We start from the raw sequence: 18,503 nt of genomic DNA, 5'->3' as shown, positions 1-18,503 counted from the left end.
GACACTGACACTCAAGAAGGGGCCCAGGACTTACCTGGTGGTCCAGCAGTTAAGACTCTGCCTGCCAATGCAGGGGACAAGCAAGGACTAACCCCTGGTCTGAGAAGATCCTACATGCCACAAAGCAACCACATCTGTGCGTCACGGCTGCTAAGCCGGTGAGCCGCAATTACTGAAGCCCGCACACCTAGAACCTGTACTCCAAAACGAGAGAAGCCCCCACAACGAGAAGCAGCACACCTAGAGGGTAGCCCCAGCTCGCTGCAACTAGAGAAAGCCCGTGCACAGTGACAAAGAGTCACTCCAGCCATAAAGAAAGAAAGGAAAGAAAGAAGGGGCCCAGCTTCTAGGGTTCAAATCCTGGCTCTAACCACTTCCTAGTTGCATGGCTAGTTATTTGACTAGTCACATGACCTCAGGTAAGTTATCTAACCCCCCAGCTTCATCCCTCTGCACACTGGACGTGATAAAGCAATACCTATCTCATCAGGCTGCTTTGGGCCCACAAGCCCCCTTGTTGTCCCAATCCCTGGAACTCAATCCCAGATAGCTGAACAGTCAGCTCCCTCACTTCCCTGGGACCTCTATGAAAGTTACACTTTTCCAGTGAGGCCCTCCTGGACCTCTTTGATAACCTAGCATCTTTTTAGTTCATAGAACTCACAATCTTCCCACATGTTATACGTTTATTGGATGACATATGGTCCCATCTCACCTCTCAAACACAGGACTTTCATTATAGAAAGGACTTTGTTTAGCTCTCTGATGCCTTCTTCATCTGAAATGCAGCCTGGCACATAGCCCTTGAGTGAATGAAGTGGAAAGTTAAACGAGTTCATTTCTATTAAATGTCTTGATATACATGTTCAATTCAGGTTAGTCAGTATGTGAGCTGTTATCAGACTGGGGATCCTCTCTGGATGTCCAGTGTGGAGACCCACTTATGCTTATGCTAGTGATGCTGGTCACCTCACCTTAGGAAGAAAAGCCTTGATCATCAGGTACATGCTGCGGACGTTGAGGTTCATCGAGAAGTCCCAGTCTGTCTCCTCACAGTCCAGGATGGTTCCGTGATGGACGAAGCTGGAGGAGTGATTAAGCAATGGGGAAGATGATCATCCTAAAAAACTCCCATTGAATTTCCTTATCCTTTCCACTGTTCTTTATTGGCTTGGACCATTGTCCCTTCCATCACCAAGACTATTAACAAGTCAAACCTAGTATCACTTAGTACATTCGGTGAAGTATTCTAACAACATAAGCTAAAAAAGTTTAAGACCAAAAACTTCTTTTAAAAGAAAGCAGGAGTTTGGAAACTAAGAAACATAAGAAATTTTATACCAACTGCACGGGAAAATCACTGTCATTAAAAATAAACATGGATTTCTTGGTGGTGCAATGGTTAAGAATTCAGGTTCCAGTGCAGGAAACGTGGGTTCCATTCGTCGGCAGGGAACTAAGATCCCACATGCTGAAGACAACCAAGCCCGCTTGCCTCAAGTAGAGAGTCCGTGGGCCTCAATTCCTGCATGCTGCAACTAAGATCTGATGCAGCAAAAACAAATAAATATTAAAAAAAAAAAAACAACCCCAACCCCAAATCAAATGAGAACACGCTGCATAACGATCATTTCAAGAGCAAGAGCGCCCTCTGGTGGCACAAATTTAACATTCTCAGTTCAGTTGCTCAGTCATGTCCGACTCTTTGCGACCCCATGAATCGCAGAAAACCAGGCCTCCCTGTCCATCACCAACTCCTGGAGTTCACTCAGACTCACGTCCATCGAGTCGGTAATGCCATCCAGCCATCTCATCCTCGGTCGTCCCCTTCTCCTCCTGCCCCCAATCCCTCCCAGCATCAGAGTCTTTTCCAATGAGTCAACTCTTCCCATGAGGTGGCCAAAGTACTGGAGTTTCAGCTTCAGGATCATTCCCTCCAAAGAAATCCCAGGGCTGATCTCCTTTAGAATGGACTGGTTGGATCTCCTTGCAGTCCAAGGGACTCTCAAGGGTCTTCTCCAACACCACAGTTCAAAAGCATCAATTCTTCAGCACTCAGCTTTCTTCACAGTCCAACTCTCACATTCCATACATGACTACTGGAAAAACCATAGCCTTGACTAGACGGACCTTTGCTGGCAAAGTAATGTCTCTGCTTTTGAATATGCTGTCTAGGTTGGTCATAACTTTCCTTCCAAGGAGTAAGTGTCTTTTAATTTCATGGCTGCAATCACCATCTGCAATGATTCTGGAGCTCCCAAAAATAAAGTCTGACACTGTTTCCACTGTTTCCCCATCTATTTGCCATGAAGTGATGGGCCCAGATGCCATGGTCTTAGTTTTCTGAATGTTGAGCTTTAAGCCAACTTTTTCACTCTCCTCTTTCACTTTCATCAAGAGGCTTTTTAGTTTCTCTTCACTTTCTGCCATAAGGGTGGTAACATTCTCAAGGGAAATCAAAACTCCAAGGAAAATTTCCCAGGCAAGAATACTGGAGTGGGTTGCCATTCCCTTCTCCAGGGAATCTTCCCGACCCTGAGGTCTCCTGCATTGTAGGCAGATTCTTTACCATCTGAGCCATCAGGGAAATCCATTAAAAAATAAATAAAAAACAAATGAGAATAGAATACTTAACTACTACTTCAAGAGCACCCTCTGGTCGCACAAATTTAACATTCTCAAGGAGAAATCTAAACTCAAGGAAACAAGTCTCATCTCAGGGTAGCAAAATAGTGCCCCTACCGTACAGTTCTAACATATTGAGCAGACATTGCAGAACAAAGCAAACCTTTAATATAAACCTCACTCTTTTGAAGTCACATTTCCTTAGGGAAGCTTTCTAAACACTTGAGTGCTACTTGATTTCACTGTCCCCTGGACCAAAATTATGTAATTAATTATAAAAGATTGTTGGTTCTGACACCACTGTATTGCCAGTTCAACTGAATGACAGCAAGAATCACACGCTCTATTTCTGTATCCCTTAGGGTGCTGAACACTTAACAGATGCTCAAAAACTAATTTTGCTGGTTGTTTTTTCCACAGTTCTGCGTATATCCTCATATGAGGGATGAACAGCTTATTTATAAACCAGATCATCACAAATTGTTGCTATAATTTAATTTCCATACATTGTAACATATGATAAACTATGAATGCAGAGATTTTTTTTTTCCCACTCTGAATCATGATTAGGTAGAACCACAAAACTATATTAGAACATTCTAGGATTCTTCTACCAACGCAGGAGTATAAATGTAACACTACCTAAAAAAAGTGGGACATCTGGAAGGTATCTACTGAGATGCTATTTACTCACATCTACTGATATGCCTGAGAAGGGAGAGTGGGTTCCAGCAGTGGCTGAATCTACATGTAGCTGCTCCAGTTCTAGCTTACATGTGTGGGTCAGGAAGCTTGGTACCAACCCATGATGTTCAATTGAGTCATTCTCTTTGTGTTGTGTATAAAGGTACAACGTGAACCTTCTTTTGCTGGGATTGACTGTCCCGATAAGAAACACTGAGCTTTGGGAGGTATAAAGAACTTGCTAGAATGTGCCAAAAAACTGGGGACATTCACATTGCAATAACCTGAGTACTTGGCTTCTGGTAAATGTACTCTGACAGGGGGTCATTTTAAAGACACTCTACTGGAAAAGTTTTTCATATTATTTTATCAGTCCTAGTGACAGGTCCGTTGGCATGCGCCTGGTACCAGCCCTGAAAAGAGCAATAGCTTCGTGTTAGTGCTGGTGCCTTGAGTGACCCTAACTGCCTCTAAACCCCAAGCCTATGTCTATGGCTGTTTTACTTGCTGATCTTAATTGTAATAAAAATTCTGTCCACAATTTTAGTCATATTCCCCAAGGAATATATTATGGTTCACAATGAATAATTTTGCTTTATCAAAATTCTTTGTGTGAAAGTTGCAGAAAGCTTTCTGTAAGAAGAGTGAAGTGAAAAGTTGTGAATTACCCAGCAACATTAAAGAGAACATCAAGTCTCTCAATGTCATTGGCAAACTGGTCAATTTGCTTCTTCTTTGTGACATCAAGGACCCGAGTGTGAATGCCTGAAATATAAAACAAAGGGTGCTATTTGCCTGTATCCATAAAGGATGCTTAGCCTTGAAGATTCAGCTGTTTCCAAGTATGACGATGGTAATATCCATATGGTAGGCTTTGTAGGATTGCTGCCCATTCGTAGGGTCTTCATAATCTTAAGACTATCAGTAAAAATCTTGAAATCTCCCCATTTGACCTCCCAATAACACTTCTCTTTCTTCTTCCCCTTCTCTCTAGTCTGTAAATTGAATGATAAAGGTCTTTTTCTGAGTAAAGACTTCACAGTGACATGGGGATGATCGATAGCAGGTGTTTCTCAGTAAGCCAGCAGTAATCGCTGCGAGTCAGCTCATTTCAGCCCATTCTTCCCCCCAGAGGTCAAGTCCCTGCTACAGGGATGCTGGATTCTGTCTGTGTGAAGAGTAAAGGCAGGGGCGGTGGATAAGGTATTGTTTTTACTTGTGTACTTTACCTTTATGTTAATCCTATTATTTTTCAGAAATAACTCTGCTGGCCAAAGGTATCATCACTTATTTCTGGACCAAATTACAAGGAGAAGAAATGAGAGCCCAGACAAAGGGATGAAACACTTGAAAACTGGCCGCAAGAGATCTGGCATGGGGGTGTGAGAGATACACACCGCACCAGCTATTCAAAAACCCCTGAACATTCTCGAACGGAAGCAGCAGTTATTATGTTTTTTTTTAAAAATAATACATGGTTCATTATTCTCTTTTGGATACAGAAAGAAAAGTTTATAAACAGAAAGGGAAGACTGAAACCGAGGCTCAGAAAGGCCTCCTTTCTGTAGGGCTTTTCTATTCCAACAGCTTGATTTGTTGGAATTACAATTCAAGATAGTCTTGTGCAGTTAACTAGGTCAGTGAACTGATCTGTGTTGATCATGGAACCTGTTCTATTCAACTTCTAAATAAGTGCTCTGTTCTGATTTCTTTCCGAGTCACGCGAAGCTCTCTGATGTTGGAGTTAGGTTCAGTGTGGTGTATGTAGTAAGTGGTAGAAAGAAACTGTTAGTCGCACATGACTGAGTGACTCTCTGCAACGCTGCAGACTATGGTCCACCAGGCTCCTCTGTCCACGGGATTCTCCAGGCAAGAATACTGGAGTGGGTTGCCATTTCCTTCTCCAGGGGATCTTCCTGACCCAGGGATAGAACTTGGGTCTCCTGCAGTGCAGGCAAATTCTTTACCATCTGAGCCCCCAGGGAAGCCCATAGTATAAGGGGTAATAAACACCTGAACAATTTCTTAGCGTCTCTGGCCATGATATGTAATGTTAGGGCTGAGCTGTTTCCAGTATAGAAGCCTCTGGCTGCATGTGGCTACTGAGCCCTAAAGTGTAGCTAGTCTGATTGGAAACATGATGTTAAGTGTAAAATACACACAGGTTTCAAAGATTTAGGAAAAAATGTAAAATACTCCATTAATAATTTTGATCATGAGTACATTAATATTACAGTATTTTAGATATATTGAGTTAAATAAAATATATTCTTAAACTTTTCACCTGTTTCTTTTAACATTTTAAATGTATATTTTACTAGAAAAAATTATGCCTATGACAAACGTCATGTTTCTCTTGGACACTGCTGCCCTCAGAGGAGGGGGCTCAGAAGTAAGAAGCTGTCATAATGACTGTTAAATGGTCACATCCGACTTCGTAATTAGCTATTGAATCCCTTGACATGTTGGATAAATAAAAAATTTTAAGTATGCACCTTAAAAACTTTGTTCATACCTTTAAGTGTACAGATTTTTGTCTGCAGGCTCACAGAATACAAACTGGGTATCAGAGAATCTGGCTTTAATAGAAGGCCAGTGGAGCTGAACAGCTAAGGAATTTTCTTTCAACATGTAAAGTGCTAATGCTTCATAATCCCTTGTAGACGCCAATGTCAAAATCAAGATATGGAGGTGCTTACCTGGGTACTTCTCCAGTTCCTGAAGTTTGGATTCATTGATATCTGTGGCTATGACTTTGGCACCTTCTCTTGCAAAAGCCTGGGAGGCACAATGCACAAATGAACCCTTCGTTTACTTGGTTAAACTGCTTTTGTGAACCGAGTCACTTAGCCTCTCCCCTTTATCTTACTGTCGCTATTATTTTCCCATGAAGTAGGTGAAATTTCACACTCCCTAGTCTCACCTCGTTCTTCACATTTTTAACCAGTTTTATTGTTAATTAGAACAATGTGTCATACACTGTGCTTGTCAGTTGACTTTGTCCCTCTGTGTGTGTGTGGTTGGGCTCAATTGCTCAGTCACGCCCCATGGACTGTAGCCCACCAGGCTCCTCTGTCCATGGAGTTCTCCAGGCAAGCATACTGGAGTGGCTTGTCACTCCCTTCTCCACGGGATCTTCCCGACCCAGGGATTGAACTCGAGTCTCTTGCGTCTCCTGTATTGGCAGGCGGATTCTTCACCACTGTGCCACCTGGGAAGCCCGACTTTGTAAGACCAAATAAATATTTTTTTAAAAAAACTAGGATTCAGTTATTGAATACCTCTCAAAATACTACCTTTCTTTGATTTTAAAGCCTGCACTCTATTTCTGAGCAGAGACTACAATCCAAATAATGAAAGAAAAATGGGTTATTTCAACACTTTTCCTCTTAATAAAAGTGGATTATTAGCTCAGGTGGGGGTTTCATGTGCGAGAAGTTGATATAAATTAGAAGGCAAAGATAATTTGATAGTCTCATAAGTCTGGAGTCCTGCCTCTGAACTGACATAATTTCAGAAAACAATGCACTTCTGTAGGGCCCCTTCAGTGACTTTATTATTGTGCAGAGAAACTGAGGCAGACAGATAAGTTTCTCAGGTTAAAGGTTATCAGTGACATCACAGGATAAATGTGAGGTATTCATTCCCTCATCTGCCTGGAGTCGGAGTAGTCACTTTTCCTTTTTGTAACTTAAGACAATAGAAGCACAAAAGAAAAAAAAAAAAAAGAGCAGAACGAAATAACCATGGTACCTGGCCCCATAACTAACTTTTGGTACCGCAGAAGTTAGTAAGCAAGCAACAGAAGATAATAACTTACCAACGCAGCTGCCCGGCCGATCCCCTGAGCAGCAGCTGTGAGGACAATGACCTTCCCATCAAGTCGACCCATCCTGGAACCTGCGGTTTAATCTACAGATGTGTATTTAATGGCTTATACTGTAGCCCGTGGCCTTGTGCAGTAACATTTAGAAGGAATGGTTCAACGGACTCCTTTAAGACCCTGAAGACACACACCTCTGTCAAATATTCCCACCACCTGAGAATATCCCATCCATCTCCAAGAACGCTTACCCTAAATGCCTAGCTTTGCAGATAAAAACATTTAGCAAAGCCCAGTAGCTCAGTCAGTAAAGAATCTGGGTGCAGTGCAGAAGGCACAGGTTTGATCCCTGGGTCAGGAAGATCCCCTGGAGAAGGGAATGCAGCCCACTCCAGTTTCCTTGCTTGGAAAATCCCATGGACAGAGGGAGCTGGAGGGCTGCAGTCCATGGGGTCGCAGAGTCGGACATGACCGAGCGACTAACACACGCTGAAGTGGTAACTGATGACAGACAGGCATGAGACTTCAAGCCATCTTCAGGTTGCTTCAGCCTCCGCTGCTGGTACAGCCCACCACCTTCTCCCCTCTGCCCCTCCCTGCAAACACTGCGTGGGTCCTCCCTACTGGGGACCGCTTCTTGCTTCCTCCCTTGTACACTTTTCTTGGGGTCTGTACTATCAGTCATCTGTGGTTTTTCCAGGGCTCTTGGTAAGATTTCACAGTTGGCCTCAGAGAGTCATTGAAAAATAAGAGTTGGAAAGTCAGAGCCTGTCCAAACCCCCCTTTTACACCTGAGGGAACGTACTTGACCTGCTCAAGGTCACAGGGCTGGTCAACAGCAAAGCCAGGACTAATGTCAGGCCTCCTGACTCTTCTGTATGTGAGCATCCTACCCCACAGTGCTGCTGATAAAAGTTTGAGCATTCAGCAGTAACACTTTAACAGACACAAACAGTGATTTTTAAAAGGGAGGACTGAGGAAGTCTGACATAGGGGAAATAGGATCTACAGAAGATACCTGGTCAATGCTTGGACTGTAACCCAGATCGCAGGGTGACAGGAAAGGCTAGTGACGAGGTTACAGCTAGTGAAGAGTCAAGTGATGATCAAATGAGGCTGTCTGCAAGGAACCAAGTCCTTTCTCTCACCCTGCAGTTCTTAGTGTATGCCTCTGACCACACAACAAGGCACAAAATGGCTGCTTTCTCCCAAGACATCATATCTGCATTCCAGGCAAAAACAAGGAAGGGAGCAAAAGACAGAAGTCTTTCAGAGAACTTGCTTTTCTATTTTGGGAGGAAGCCCTCCTCTGAAATTCCAGCCCATGTTTTGTTGGCCAGCTTTAGCAGCAGAGGCTAAGAATTCGAGTTTTATTTTCCAGTCTTTACAAACTGAAAAGGGTAGGAGTCGGGGGAGGCGAGTTGGGTAGGTGTTGAGTGAGCTAACAGATAGCACATGCACAAAATAACCTTCCCAGTCTGCTCATTACCTGTCTGATAAAGAGTGCAGAGAGCCAGCTAGTCTAGCCTGGAGGGCTCACATGATCCAGTCATTTCTTTTTGAACTTATCTCTGTTCTCCTCAGCCAACCTTGGCTTTTTGCGGTAACTCGCCTACACTTTCAAGCCTCCAACCTCTGTCCCAGCTCTCCACGCTGAGGGCTAGTTACTCCTGTGGGCAATCGGTACTGGAGGATTTGAGAGCACGACAGGACCAGATGTGTATTCTGGAAAGTTCACTGGAGAGCAGGCCTGGGGAGGGACTGAGCAGCGGGTTTCCTTCGGAGGAAACTGCAGTCGTGCAGAGGCGGTGGACAAATAGAGGGGTGCAGGGCAGCGGCGAAAGAGAGTGTTTAAGAGCTGACCCAGGGCCTGGTCGCCAGTGCACTGATTTCAAACAGATTACGTGGTTCGCCCAGTGTTTCACGGCTAGAAATTCAAACCCAGGCCTCCTGATCCTGGATACAGAGAAGATCTTGTGGTTCTAAATCCCCACAGGGTGCCAGGGCCTTGCGGCTCCGCGGAATTGGTACCCGTAACTGACCACGATGCCAGCGCCGCGGTCTGAAACCCATCTCTGAGCTTGTGCCGAGGCCACCGTCCCCGGGCCATTTCCGGTGCCTGGGTGCCTGGGTGCGGCACGACTGCCAAGGCGAACGCAGCTTGGGGACACCCCGAGCCCCTCCCGCCTGCCGTGGCGCTCCTCCCGCGGACTGCAAGGGAAGAGGGATGCGCGCACCCCCTCGTCCGCTCCCCGGCTCCGTCGCGGTCTGACCGCTCTCCCAGCCCCAGTTCCCTCCTCATTTTCTCCCATACCAGCATTTCCTCTAGTAAAACTCGCGTGCGTAACTTTCTCTAGGAGTCAAGTTTCTTGCAGGACCAGACTGACACCGCGTGGGTCTAAGAACTGCCCCCAGGGACTAGCTTACGACTTCACTGATGCTCTGTGATTGACGGAGAAGCAGGACGTTCACAATGCCCGACCTACTTTGATGCAATTTTAGGTTTTTTTTTTTTTTTCCTTCTTACATGAGTGATAACCTTTTAAGTTAAACCACGGTAAAAGTTAAGTTAAACATTCAATATAATATTTTGGAAAGTAAGAAACCCCAATAATCCTTACCCGCCCATAATCCTGAGCATGATGTATTAAAAAGCTGCTACTTTACACTGCTGTCATCAGTGACTTTTGGCCCACGGCCCTGTGAAGACACACGCCAGGAAGCTTTGACACCTAGAGAAGCGCTTACTAAAAGCGCTTGAAGCGCAGGGCAGCCGTTTTGCTCACTGATGACCTCCTCCGAGCTGTCCTCCTTCTTTCTGGGGTCAGATTTTAGAGCTAAAGCCTTGTAAGTAGATAAACTGCACTATTACACGAAAACGCATTTCTTTGGAAAAAAGAGTGCAAACATCTGAAATGGCGAAATGAGGCAACTTTCAATAAATTTAACGTGAAAATCAGACAAGATCGATTGCTTACTCCAAATATTAGAATCAAAGTGCTAATTTTTTTTTATTTGGCCCACCTTGCTTATGGGATCTTAGTTCCCCGATCAGGGATTGAACCCCCGTCCTCCGCAGTTAAGAATGCAGAGTCCAGAGACACAGAGCCTTTACAGGAATTCTTGACGAGCCGGAAGACTCCTTTGGCTATTTTGAAAAACTTACCAGAGTTTCAAATTTGTTAAACATCCCTTCTTATCCTGAACTTACGGCTAAAAGTAATCCTGAAAGAGGTAATGTGCAGAACAAAGTAACATCTGAAAATTAAAACTCTCCTGTCCCGCCCCCCACTCCCACCCCGCCGCCAAAGTTTCTTTTTTAATATATTGGGAAACTTACTTTAGAGCAGCAAGCTCATGGCGTCCTCCAGACCACTGCGCTGGCAAGAAACTTAAGACCTTTGTGCAGAAGCAAGTCAGGTGCCTAGGAATGCCTGTTGGGATTTGTAGTTCAAGTTTCAGTTTTTAGAAAATTAGGCGCACATTCACATATTTTCTGTGTATGTGCTGCCATCTAGTGGAGTTTAGGTAGAACTGTTAACTCCGATTGCTAGAAAGGAAAAGTGGAAAAGCAGCCTGTTGGGCTGCCGTTTATCGGGTCGAACAGAGTCGGACACGACTGAAGCGACTTAGCAGCAGCAGGTGTCTTCAGTTCAGTCGCTCAGTCGTGTCCGATTCTTTGCGACCCCATGGACTGCAGCACGCCAGGCTTCCCTGTCCACCACCAGCTCCCGGAGCTTGCTCAAACTCATGTCTATCCAGTTGGTGATGCCATCCAACCATCTGGTGTCTTAGAATGTAGAAATCACTTCCTTCACCAATTTTCCCGAGAAAGTGAAAGTAAAGTCGCTCAGTCGTGTCCGACTCTTTGCGACCCCGTGGACTGTAGCCCGCCAGGTTCCTCTGTCCATGGGATTCTCCAGACAAGAATACTGGAGTGGGTTGCCATTTCCTTCTCCAGGGGATCTTCCCAACCCAGGGATCGAACCCGGGTTTCCTGCATTGCAGGCAGACGCTTTATCCTCTGAGCCACCAGGGAAGCCCCGTTTTTACCGAAGTCCGGCTCTTTTATTTGCACTTACTATGTGTTGCTCTGGGGGCACTCGAGAGAGAATGAGCCAGGAGTTGCATGTGGAAGTTAGCAACAAAATAGAAGGAAACCAGGTCATTGAAGATCCTGGAGCCTTCCTTCCTGCACCCTGACCTAGATTGTTTTGAGGCGGGGAAATTCTCTTGTGCTTTTAAGGTATGTATATGGTTATTTTGACACAGGCAATCTATTGTAACACTCATTACAAACGTAGTGGCAGAATGCAGTCATCTTGAGTGTACTGCGGGGGCTGAGTCGGGGAACTTCGAAGTGCATGCTGGATAAGAGCCAAAAATCAAGTTTGGCCAAAGAGAACGGAGACAGAATGGAAATATCAGATGGAAAACGGTTTACCAGGTCATGTGAGCCCTCTCTACCAGGCTTACTAACTCATACTTAACAGGCGTGTAACTGTGCCTACAGACTGTCCAGGCTAGTTTGTGCACGTGCTATTTAAGTAGGGGTCTCTCAATGCCCGTGTAACTCACTTTCCCCTGCCTTTTACTTTATAAAAGCTGGAAAACAACTCTTAAATTCCCAGCCTTCTTTGCTTCTGGAGCTGGTCAATGAAATAAATGTACGCTGAAATCTCCGAGGTCTTTCTTCTTGGATAGAACGCTGAGGCCTCTCTGAAAGGCTTTTGGCTTTTGGTCTTTTCTCCTGGAATGCAGTGTGATGCCTAGGGACATGGCAACCATGTTGTGACCTGGTGTGAGGTCAGAGCATACGTTAAAGACAGCAGGGTGAGTGAGAGAAGGGCCTTGGTTCCTTGAGGACAGCCTCAAGTTGACAGCATTACCATGTGACAGGCTGTCCTATAGTAACCATAACTGTTGAAAATCAGCTCTCTGAACTTCTCCTGTGGGAAAAGAAACTTCTTTAGATCATGCTTTTTGCTCTTGGAGGGAATGTGTATTTGTAGTAATCACAGTGGCTCGGAACAAAGACTGTGAAGTCAGAAGGATGAAGGTAAGTCCCACATCTTTCCTGCACTAGCTGGGTCAGTTCTCGCACTTGCCTCAGGGATGCCACCAGGAGGAAGGACTTGGCGTGAAGCCATCAGTACAAATGCTATTTTTGTACTTTGTTGTTCAGTTGTTGTGTCCAACCCTGTGGCCCCGTGGACGGTGGCACACCGGGCTTCCCTGCCCATCCCCAGTTCCCAGAGTTTGCTCAAACTCATGTCCATTTGGTGATGTGGTCCAGCCATCTCATTCTCTGTCATGCCCCTTTCCTCCTGCCTTCAATCTTTCTCAGCATCAGGGTCTTTTCCAATGAGTTGGCTCTTCCCATCAGGTGGCCAAAGTACTGGAGTACTTAATAAGTGTTTTTGTACTTAATAAACATTATTAAAAATTCAATTATAATGGATGGAAAATATTGTCCTTAGAAAAAAAAAATGCACCAAAACCCCAAACACCCTGGCTTAGTTTTTGGTAACAGAAACTCATTGCCCTACCGTAGTTTATAATGTTGAAATGATCTGCAACCATTATCCAGCTGTGCTCCTTGCTTTAACAACAATCCCTTTTCTTTGACTTTTGAATTCAAGATTTTGAAATACACATTTTATGAACATGAGAGTTCTCTAATCAAGGCCAACTCCGATACTTTTTCTTAAGCCTTCCTTCATCCCCTGGTCTTCAACAGTAGCGGTTACTTTATGACCACCTGCCTCATGGTAATGCAAATATCTGCTTAGCCATTTGTATTGTCAGTGGACTAAATTTCTCCAAAGCTAGGGACTGTAGCTTTTTCACCTTTACATGTGATCAGTTCATACTAAAACTATATGCGTTGTTTTCCAAATACGACGAGTTCCACAAAGGTGGTAGATTTTGGTGCCTAGACTGATGATGGTTGTTTAATATTTGCTGAATATGAACGGTAAGGTCTCGGTAATAATTGTGAGGCTCGAGAGCATGTTTCCTATGAATATTTTGCCTTCTTTGGTCCTAATTTTGCTTTTCAGATCATTTTAGTACTGTCTGACCGTGATATTGTTCAACATTCTTGCGAGTTTCCGTTGCTGATTTTCATAATCGTTCCTTTGCAGTCACTCACAATATTGAAACTTGTTATCATTAGAGGTAAACAACATACCAAGGGAGATGTCAGAGGCGGAGGGACAGAAGCTCTCTTTCCCTGACAGACACTGACTTAAATACAATATATGGGCCAAAATACTTTTGTGAAAACTTTAGAAGCCAGTTAAGAAGGCTTCCCTGGTGGCAGTACCCCAGGTCAGGGCAAAGCTGGGAACGGCCACAGTGAAGCAGGTGAGAAGAGCTGTTTCACTTCACCTGCAACCACCCCTCCCTGGGCTAGCACAGCTTAGCCCCTTGCTCAGTTTCCCATCATGGGAGTAGGGGAAAGAGGAGAGTGGAAGGTTCACCTGAAGTTCCAGCTTTCTGAGGGGTGCCCGAGTGACTGGTTACTCTCCCCTGACTCGGACTGTTGATGGAAGTGGCATGGCTTGGCACCAGAGAACCTGCAGAGACTGGTGTGGCTCTGCAGTCAGGCCCAGGTGCCCCCTGGAGGCTTCATTCTTGGGAGGGAGGGGAAGAGTGAGTGTCTGGTGTTCCAGCTTTCTGCACAAGAGACTGGTTTGTGTTTCGCCTTGGGGTGACTTGTGTGACTTGGGGTGCTGACGGGGAAGCGGATACACTTGGATGCCCGGAGGCCAATGAGAAAGAAGGACCGTGGCATGACTTGCTGCTGCAGCACCACAGATCCTGCAGTACTGCAGACGGACACCAGAGGGAGATATCATGCGCGCCTGAAAAAGAATTGGGCAACCCTTTCTTTCTAGTTGGCCAATGTCATACGCAAGCCCAGAGAAGTGGCACACCCCACAAAGGTTTCAGAGGCCCCCCAGAATCTGTAAACAAGCTGACTGATGAAGGTGTTTCCCTGTATGAGCCCAGAAGAGGTGGCTGCTTTTTTTCAAATGCATAAAACCCAGCAAAACGTCAGAAGGCACACAAACACGGTCTATCGAAAGAAACAAGATAAATCTCCAGAAACTAAAAAAAATGGTCATCTAAGAATCACCTATCAAAGAATTAAAAATAACAGAAGCTCAGTGATCTACAAGACAATGCAGACAACTAAATGAATCTGGGAAAATAATGCATCAACAGCATGAAAATATTAACAAGTAAATAGAAACTATGAAAAAGAACCAGACAAATTCTGGTGCTGAATAATAATCAAATTGAAAAATTCACTAGGGAGGGTTGAACAGCAGACTTGATCAAGCAGAAGAATCAACAAATTGGTCATTTGAAATCATCTGGTCAGAGAAGCATAAAGGAAAAAGAAAAGTGTAGAGAGCCTAGGTACTTGGTGGACCAACATATGGTGGTACTTCCAGAAGAGAGAGGGGGACAAAAAGTTGATTTGAAGAAACAATGGCCCCCAAACTTCCCAAATCTGAGGAAGGAACTGGACATCCAAGTTCAGAGAGTTAAGCAACATTCTTTTAGACTGGAAACCCTATGACTAATTTTATTTTTAATGACCTTTAGTTTCCCTGGAGAAAGGAATGGCGACTCACTCCAGTATTCTTGCCTGGGAAATCCCATGGACAGAGGAGCCTGGTGGGCTACAGGCCATGGGGTCACAGAGTTGGACACAACTGTGTGACTTGAGTACACACAGAGCAGTTTTATTATTCAGGTGAACTTACCTACTACTATCAACACTTTGGGGGAAGTGGACATTGTAAAGAATCAAACCCACAGTGCAGTTATAGTGTCTTGTTTGGGTAACTGTGGAAAGGAGAAACAGGTCCAGGTGACAGGATTATAGAAGACACTTTCCCCTTAGTGTTAGTGAATTCCTATGACAGTGTTAAGGGAAAATATCCCATCCACAGACTTTAGAATGATGAAAGTGAAGTTGCTCAGTCGTATCCGACTCTTTGCGACCCCATGGACTGTAGCCTATCAGGCTCCTCCGTCCATGGGATTTTCCAGGCAAGAGTGCTGGAGTGGGTTGCCACTTCCTTCTCCAGGGGATCTTCCCGACCCAGGAATTGAACCCGGGTCTCCCACATTGCAGGCAGACGCTTTACCATCTGATCCACCAGGGAAGCCCCTTAGAATGGTGACTGTGATGCAATTCATAATCTCTTTCTCTGAATAAATATTCTTACCAAAGAGCCAAGAATGCCTTGAAATTAGTAACTCTGTTCTAAGTGCATCTTGCTGTTTTGTGTGGTTTTTCAAATCATGTGATATAAAGTATCAGACACTTTCTAAAACCATAGTTCGTGACAACCTCTAATAGGTCAGAGACCCCTCTGGGGATATGACAAGAGACAGCATGGACCTCAGTATCCTAGAAAAGTGGATCCACACACTCAAGTTACTATTGAACTTCAGAGGTTTTACAGACCGCATGAAGTCCAGATGCCTTGTCTATCTGTGGGCACCTCAGGTTTAGAAAACTTTACCTCGAGAGAAACTCTGGTGCTGTTTCCTCGTGTCTAAAATTAAAGGGCACAATAAATTGGTGTGGTTTTTTCCCAGTTGCTAATGAAGTGCAACCGACTACAAAGTCTAATAACAAACCAGTTTAGAGTGCCTGCACAGGGAGTGGGGGGGGGGTTGTAACTGGAAAGTGAGAAACAACTTCCATAGCTGTTACAGCAAAAGGAGGATTAAAACTACAGAATGCAGAGGCTGTATCACCTGCTGCCCCTAAGAGCCTAGATACGGAATGCATGTGCATATTTTTACCGCAAAATTCTGAAAGTCAACACAGAAGAAGAGAGCAGGGCCAGATATACCCGGAGTATCCCACCAAGAAGCCATCAGTTAAATTACATGGTGCTGTGATCTGGAACAACTAATCAAACATTTACTGAATGTTCAAGGCACTAAAAGAGGAGTCTGTAATTTTGTTAGTCAAATGATACTTTATATTAACTTATGACTTATGCTTAGAAATTCTCTAAGTCATATGTGGATAACTTTATATTAATAAAAATATATACATTTTATGTATACATGGAAAGATTGGAAATTTCTTTCAATAACTTTATTCTTTATAAAGCATATAAATAAATAAAACTTTTCAACTTCTGAAGGATTACCACGTTTAAGAAGAAGGTACACTGCTATCACCATTCTAGATTATGGGAATGCATCCCATTCCTTCATCTTCCAATCCTTGTGGCAAAGTGGGAACTGAACTGAAGTTGGACTGTGACATGCCTGCCAGGGACAGACACATCAAGCAATAAACACAGACACTTCCAAACGTGGAAGGCTGGGCCTCCAGAAACGTGGCAGGGCGGAGTCTACTGAGTCTTGCACTCTGGCACCTCTTTTCCTGACGACATTTGCCAACGACCTCGCTGGGGATCCTCGGTCTCCACTTCAGCAGTTTGTTCTTCTGAGGAGGAAAAAAAAAAATCAACAACAAAAGTAATCTTAGTGAAAACAAAGACAAAACGCAAATACAACTAAAGTGGAAAGGAAGCTGTGACAGTAGAGGCATGGGAAGAATAAATCATGGCATTTCAACACGGTCATTAATTTCCTTGTTAAAAAGGTAGACTTCATCAGAGATGAAGATGTTTATTCCCCATTTTCTCATAAAATGAATGGTTAGAAAAACCATACTGTACATAAAACCTAGAAGTAATAAATTTTTAGTTGGAATCCATCAATCTGAGAAGCAAAGTGAATCAAACAGATTAGGTGAGTTTGATTTTCTTTTGTCCTATTTTTAGGGGAAAAACTAGTGTGCTATACAAATACTATGTATTTTAGAGAATACTTAGCCATCGTTGGAAAGCTTTCTTTGAAGCTTTAAAAACATTTTAACTGCATCTATTTACTTATAAGTAATAACTGTTTTAAAATTATATATGCATAAATCTAGGATAGCTGATCTTGAGATAATGAAAATTTCCTTTTATAATTAAAATTAAAAACTGACATAACTTTTTAGATTAATATTTTATTAATACTAATTCAAGGATTATGTCCTTTAATTCTGAATTGGTGAATTTCTGATTTATCCCCCCAGCCTTTTATTTCACTTAAAAATCGCAGCAGAAAGATCCATGTATTGATAAAGAGACTTAAGCATTTTTATTTGCAGTTGGATTAGTTCACATTATGCTTGCGCCTTTGGCACTGTCAGATAAAATCAAAAGGTGATTATAAAACTATCAGTTTTTCCATAGACTCTTCTAAAATGGTATGTGTATGTGTGTGTGTATACACCAAAAGCTCTATGGAAGTGTTAACTACTGGAAGGTCCTTAAGTGTTTGTTAAATACTATTCAAAGAGCTGAATAGTTTCAGTTTTTTTTTTTTCCCCAAATTGCTTTGTTCTTTACTATCTCTCTAAGAGCACTGTCAAGGTGCTGACTTAATTCCATTTTGATGTGCAGTTGATGAGAATGAACTGATTCCTTCTTTGTCACAATTCCCATATTCTTTTCTGGAGAATTCCATGGACAGAGGAGCCTGAAGAGAGAGAGTCCACGGGGTCCCAAAGAGTCAGACACCACTGAGCGACTAAAACTTTCACTTTTCAGAGCTCTCATACACCCTGGCGACCTTTGCTCAGAGCTTTAAATATCTGGCAGCTGCCTCTTTTGATGAAGCCTTTTTTGTTTTAGGTTTCTACAAATGCATAATAGGGTATTTCTGACAGGTGGATACCCTGTCACAAAGGGCTATGGCCATGCCCTCCTGGGCATGTGGTGAGAGAGGCTAAGACACCAGATTACAGAGCTTCTCCCGGCACGCTCCCCACCTCTGTGGACAGTGCCTCCGCAGAGCTGGGCCTGATGCCCGACACCCACTCCATCCAATCAGGCACTGAGCCTGCTGATTCTACCTCCAGATCGCTCCATCTGTCGCGTCCCCTCGACTCTGTTGTGCCTGCCCAAGTCCACGCTGCCCCCTTGCCCAGGCACCCGTTAAACTCTTGCTCCTGTGATTTGTGGGGCACCCTACAGCTGAGGCAATGTGTTCAAAATGTACGCGCCATCACGCTCCTCTGCTCTTGTTTGAAATCTGAAGGCTTCCTCCAGCTGCTCTCAGGGTCAAGTTTAAATTCTTTCACCCTCGCTACAGAGTCCTGCAGGTCTGGCTCTTGCCTCTCTTCTTTGGTTCACTGACTCCATCCACAGAAGCCTGCGCTCCTTGCGCTCTGGCCACGTCATGCTCCTTCAGCCCTTCCCCCGACCGTGGTCCCTCCTACTCTGGCTGGGGCTGTCAATGTTCTATCTGTAAATGTGCTGCCCTCCTCTCT

At 44.1% G+C, this 18,503-nt stretch overlaps 2 protein-coding genes across 4 annotated transcripts in view; both read right to left on the bottom strand.

Annotated features, from left to right (window-relative positions):
- BDH2 (3-hydroxybutyrate dehydrogenase 2) overlaps positions 1 to 10,510 on the bottom strand; it is a 28,363-nt gene extending 17,853 nt beyond the window's left edge. The window contains exons 1-5 of one of the 3 annotated variants that reach the window (XM_052641919.1): positions 10,473 to 10,510; positions 7,130 to 7,209; positions 6,009 to 6,087; positions 3,978 to 4,074; positions 975 to 1,083 (exon numbers count right to left, since the gene is read on the bottom strand). In XM_052641919.1, the coding sequence (XP_052497879.1) occupies positions 975 to 1,083; positions 3,978 to 4,074; positions 6,009 to 6,087; positions 7,130 to 7,201 (357 nt within the window). In that variant the 5' untranslated portion in view covers positions 7,202 to 7,209; positions 10,473 to 10,510. Of the gene's footprint in view, positions 1 to 974; positions 1,084 to 3,977; positions 4,075 to 6,008; positions 6,088 to 7,129; positions 7,222 to 8,150; positions 8,175 to 10,472 lie in introns of those variants that run through there. The other 2 variants (XM_052641917.1, XM_052641918.1) reach the window with 2 other exon arrangements.
- Positions 10,511 to 16,530: 6,020 nt separating this feature from the next.
- CENPE (centromere protein E) overlaps positions 16,531 to 18,503 on the bottom strand; it is a 77,028-nt gene continuing 75,055 nt past the window's right edge. Inside the window, 1 exon segment of the mRNA XM_052642002.1 lies at positions 16,531 to 16,625. Coding sequence (XP_052497962.1) covers positions 16,531 to 16,625 — 95 coding nt within the window.

The sequence above is a fragment of the Budorcas taxicolor genome, chromosome 6, assembly GCF_023091745.1.
Source record: "Budorcas taxicolor isolate Tak-1 chromosome 6, Takin1.1, whole genome shotgun sequence".
Classification (NCBI taxonomy): Eukaryota; Metazoa; Chordata; class Mammalia; order Artiodactyla; family Bovidae; genus Budorcas; species Budorcas taxicolor.
Note: the sequence above shows the minus strand (reverse complement) of the source record. Positions and strands in the feature narration are given on the sequence as shown.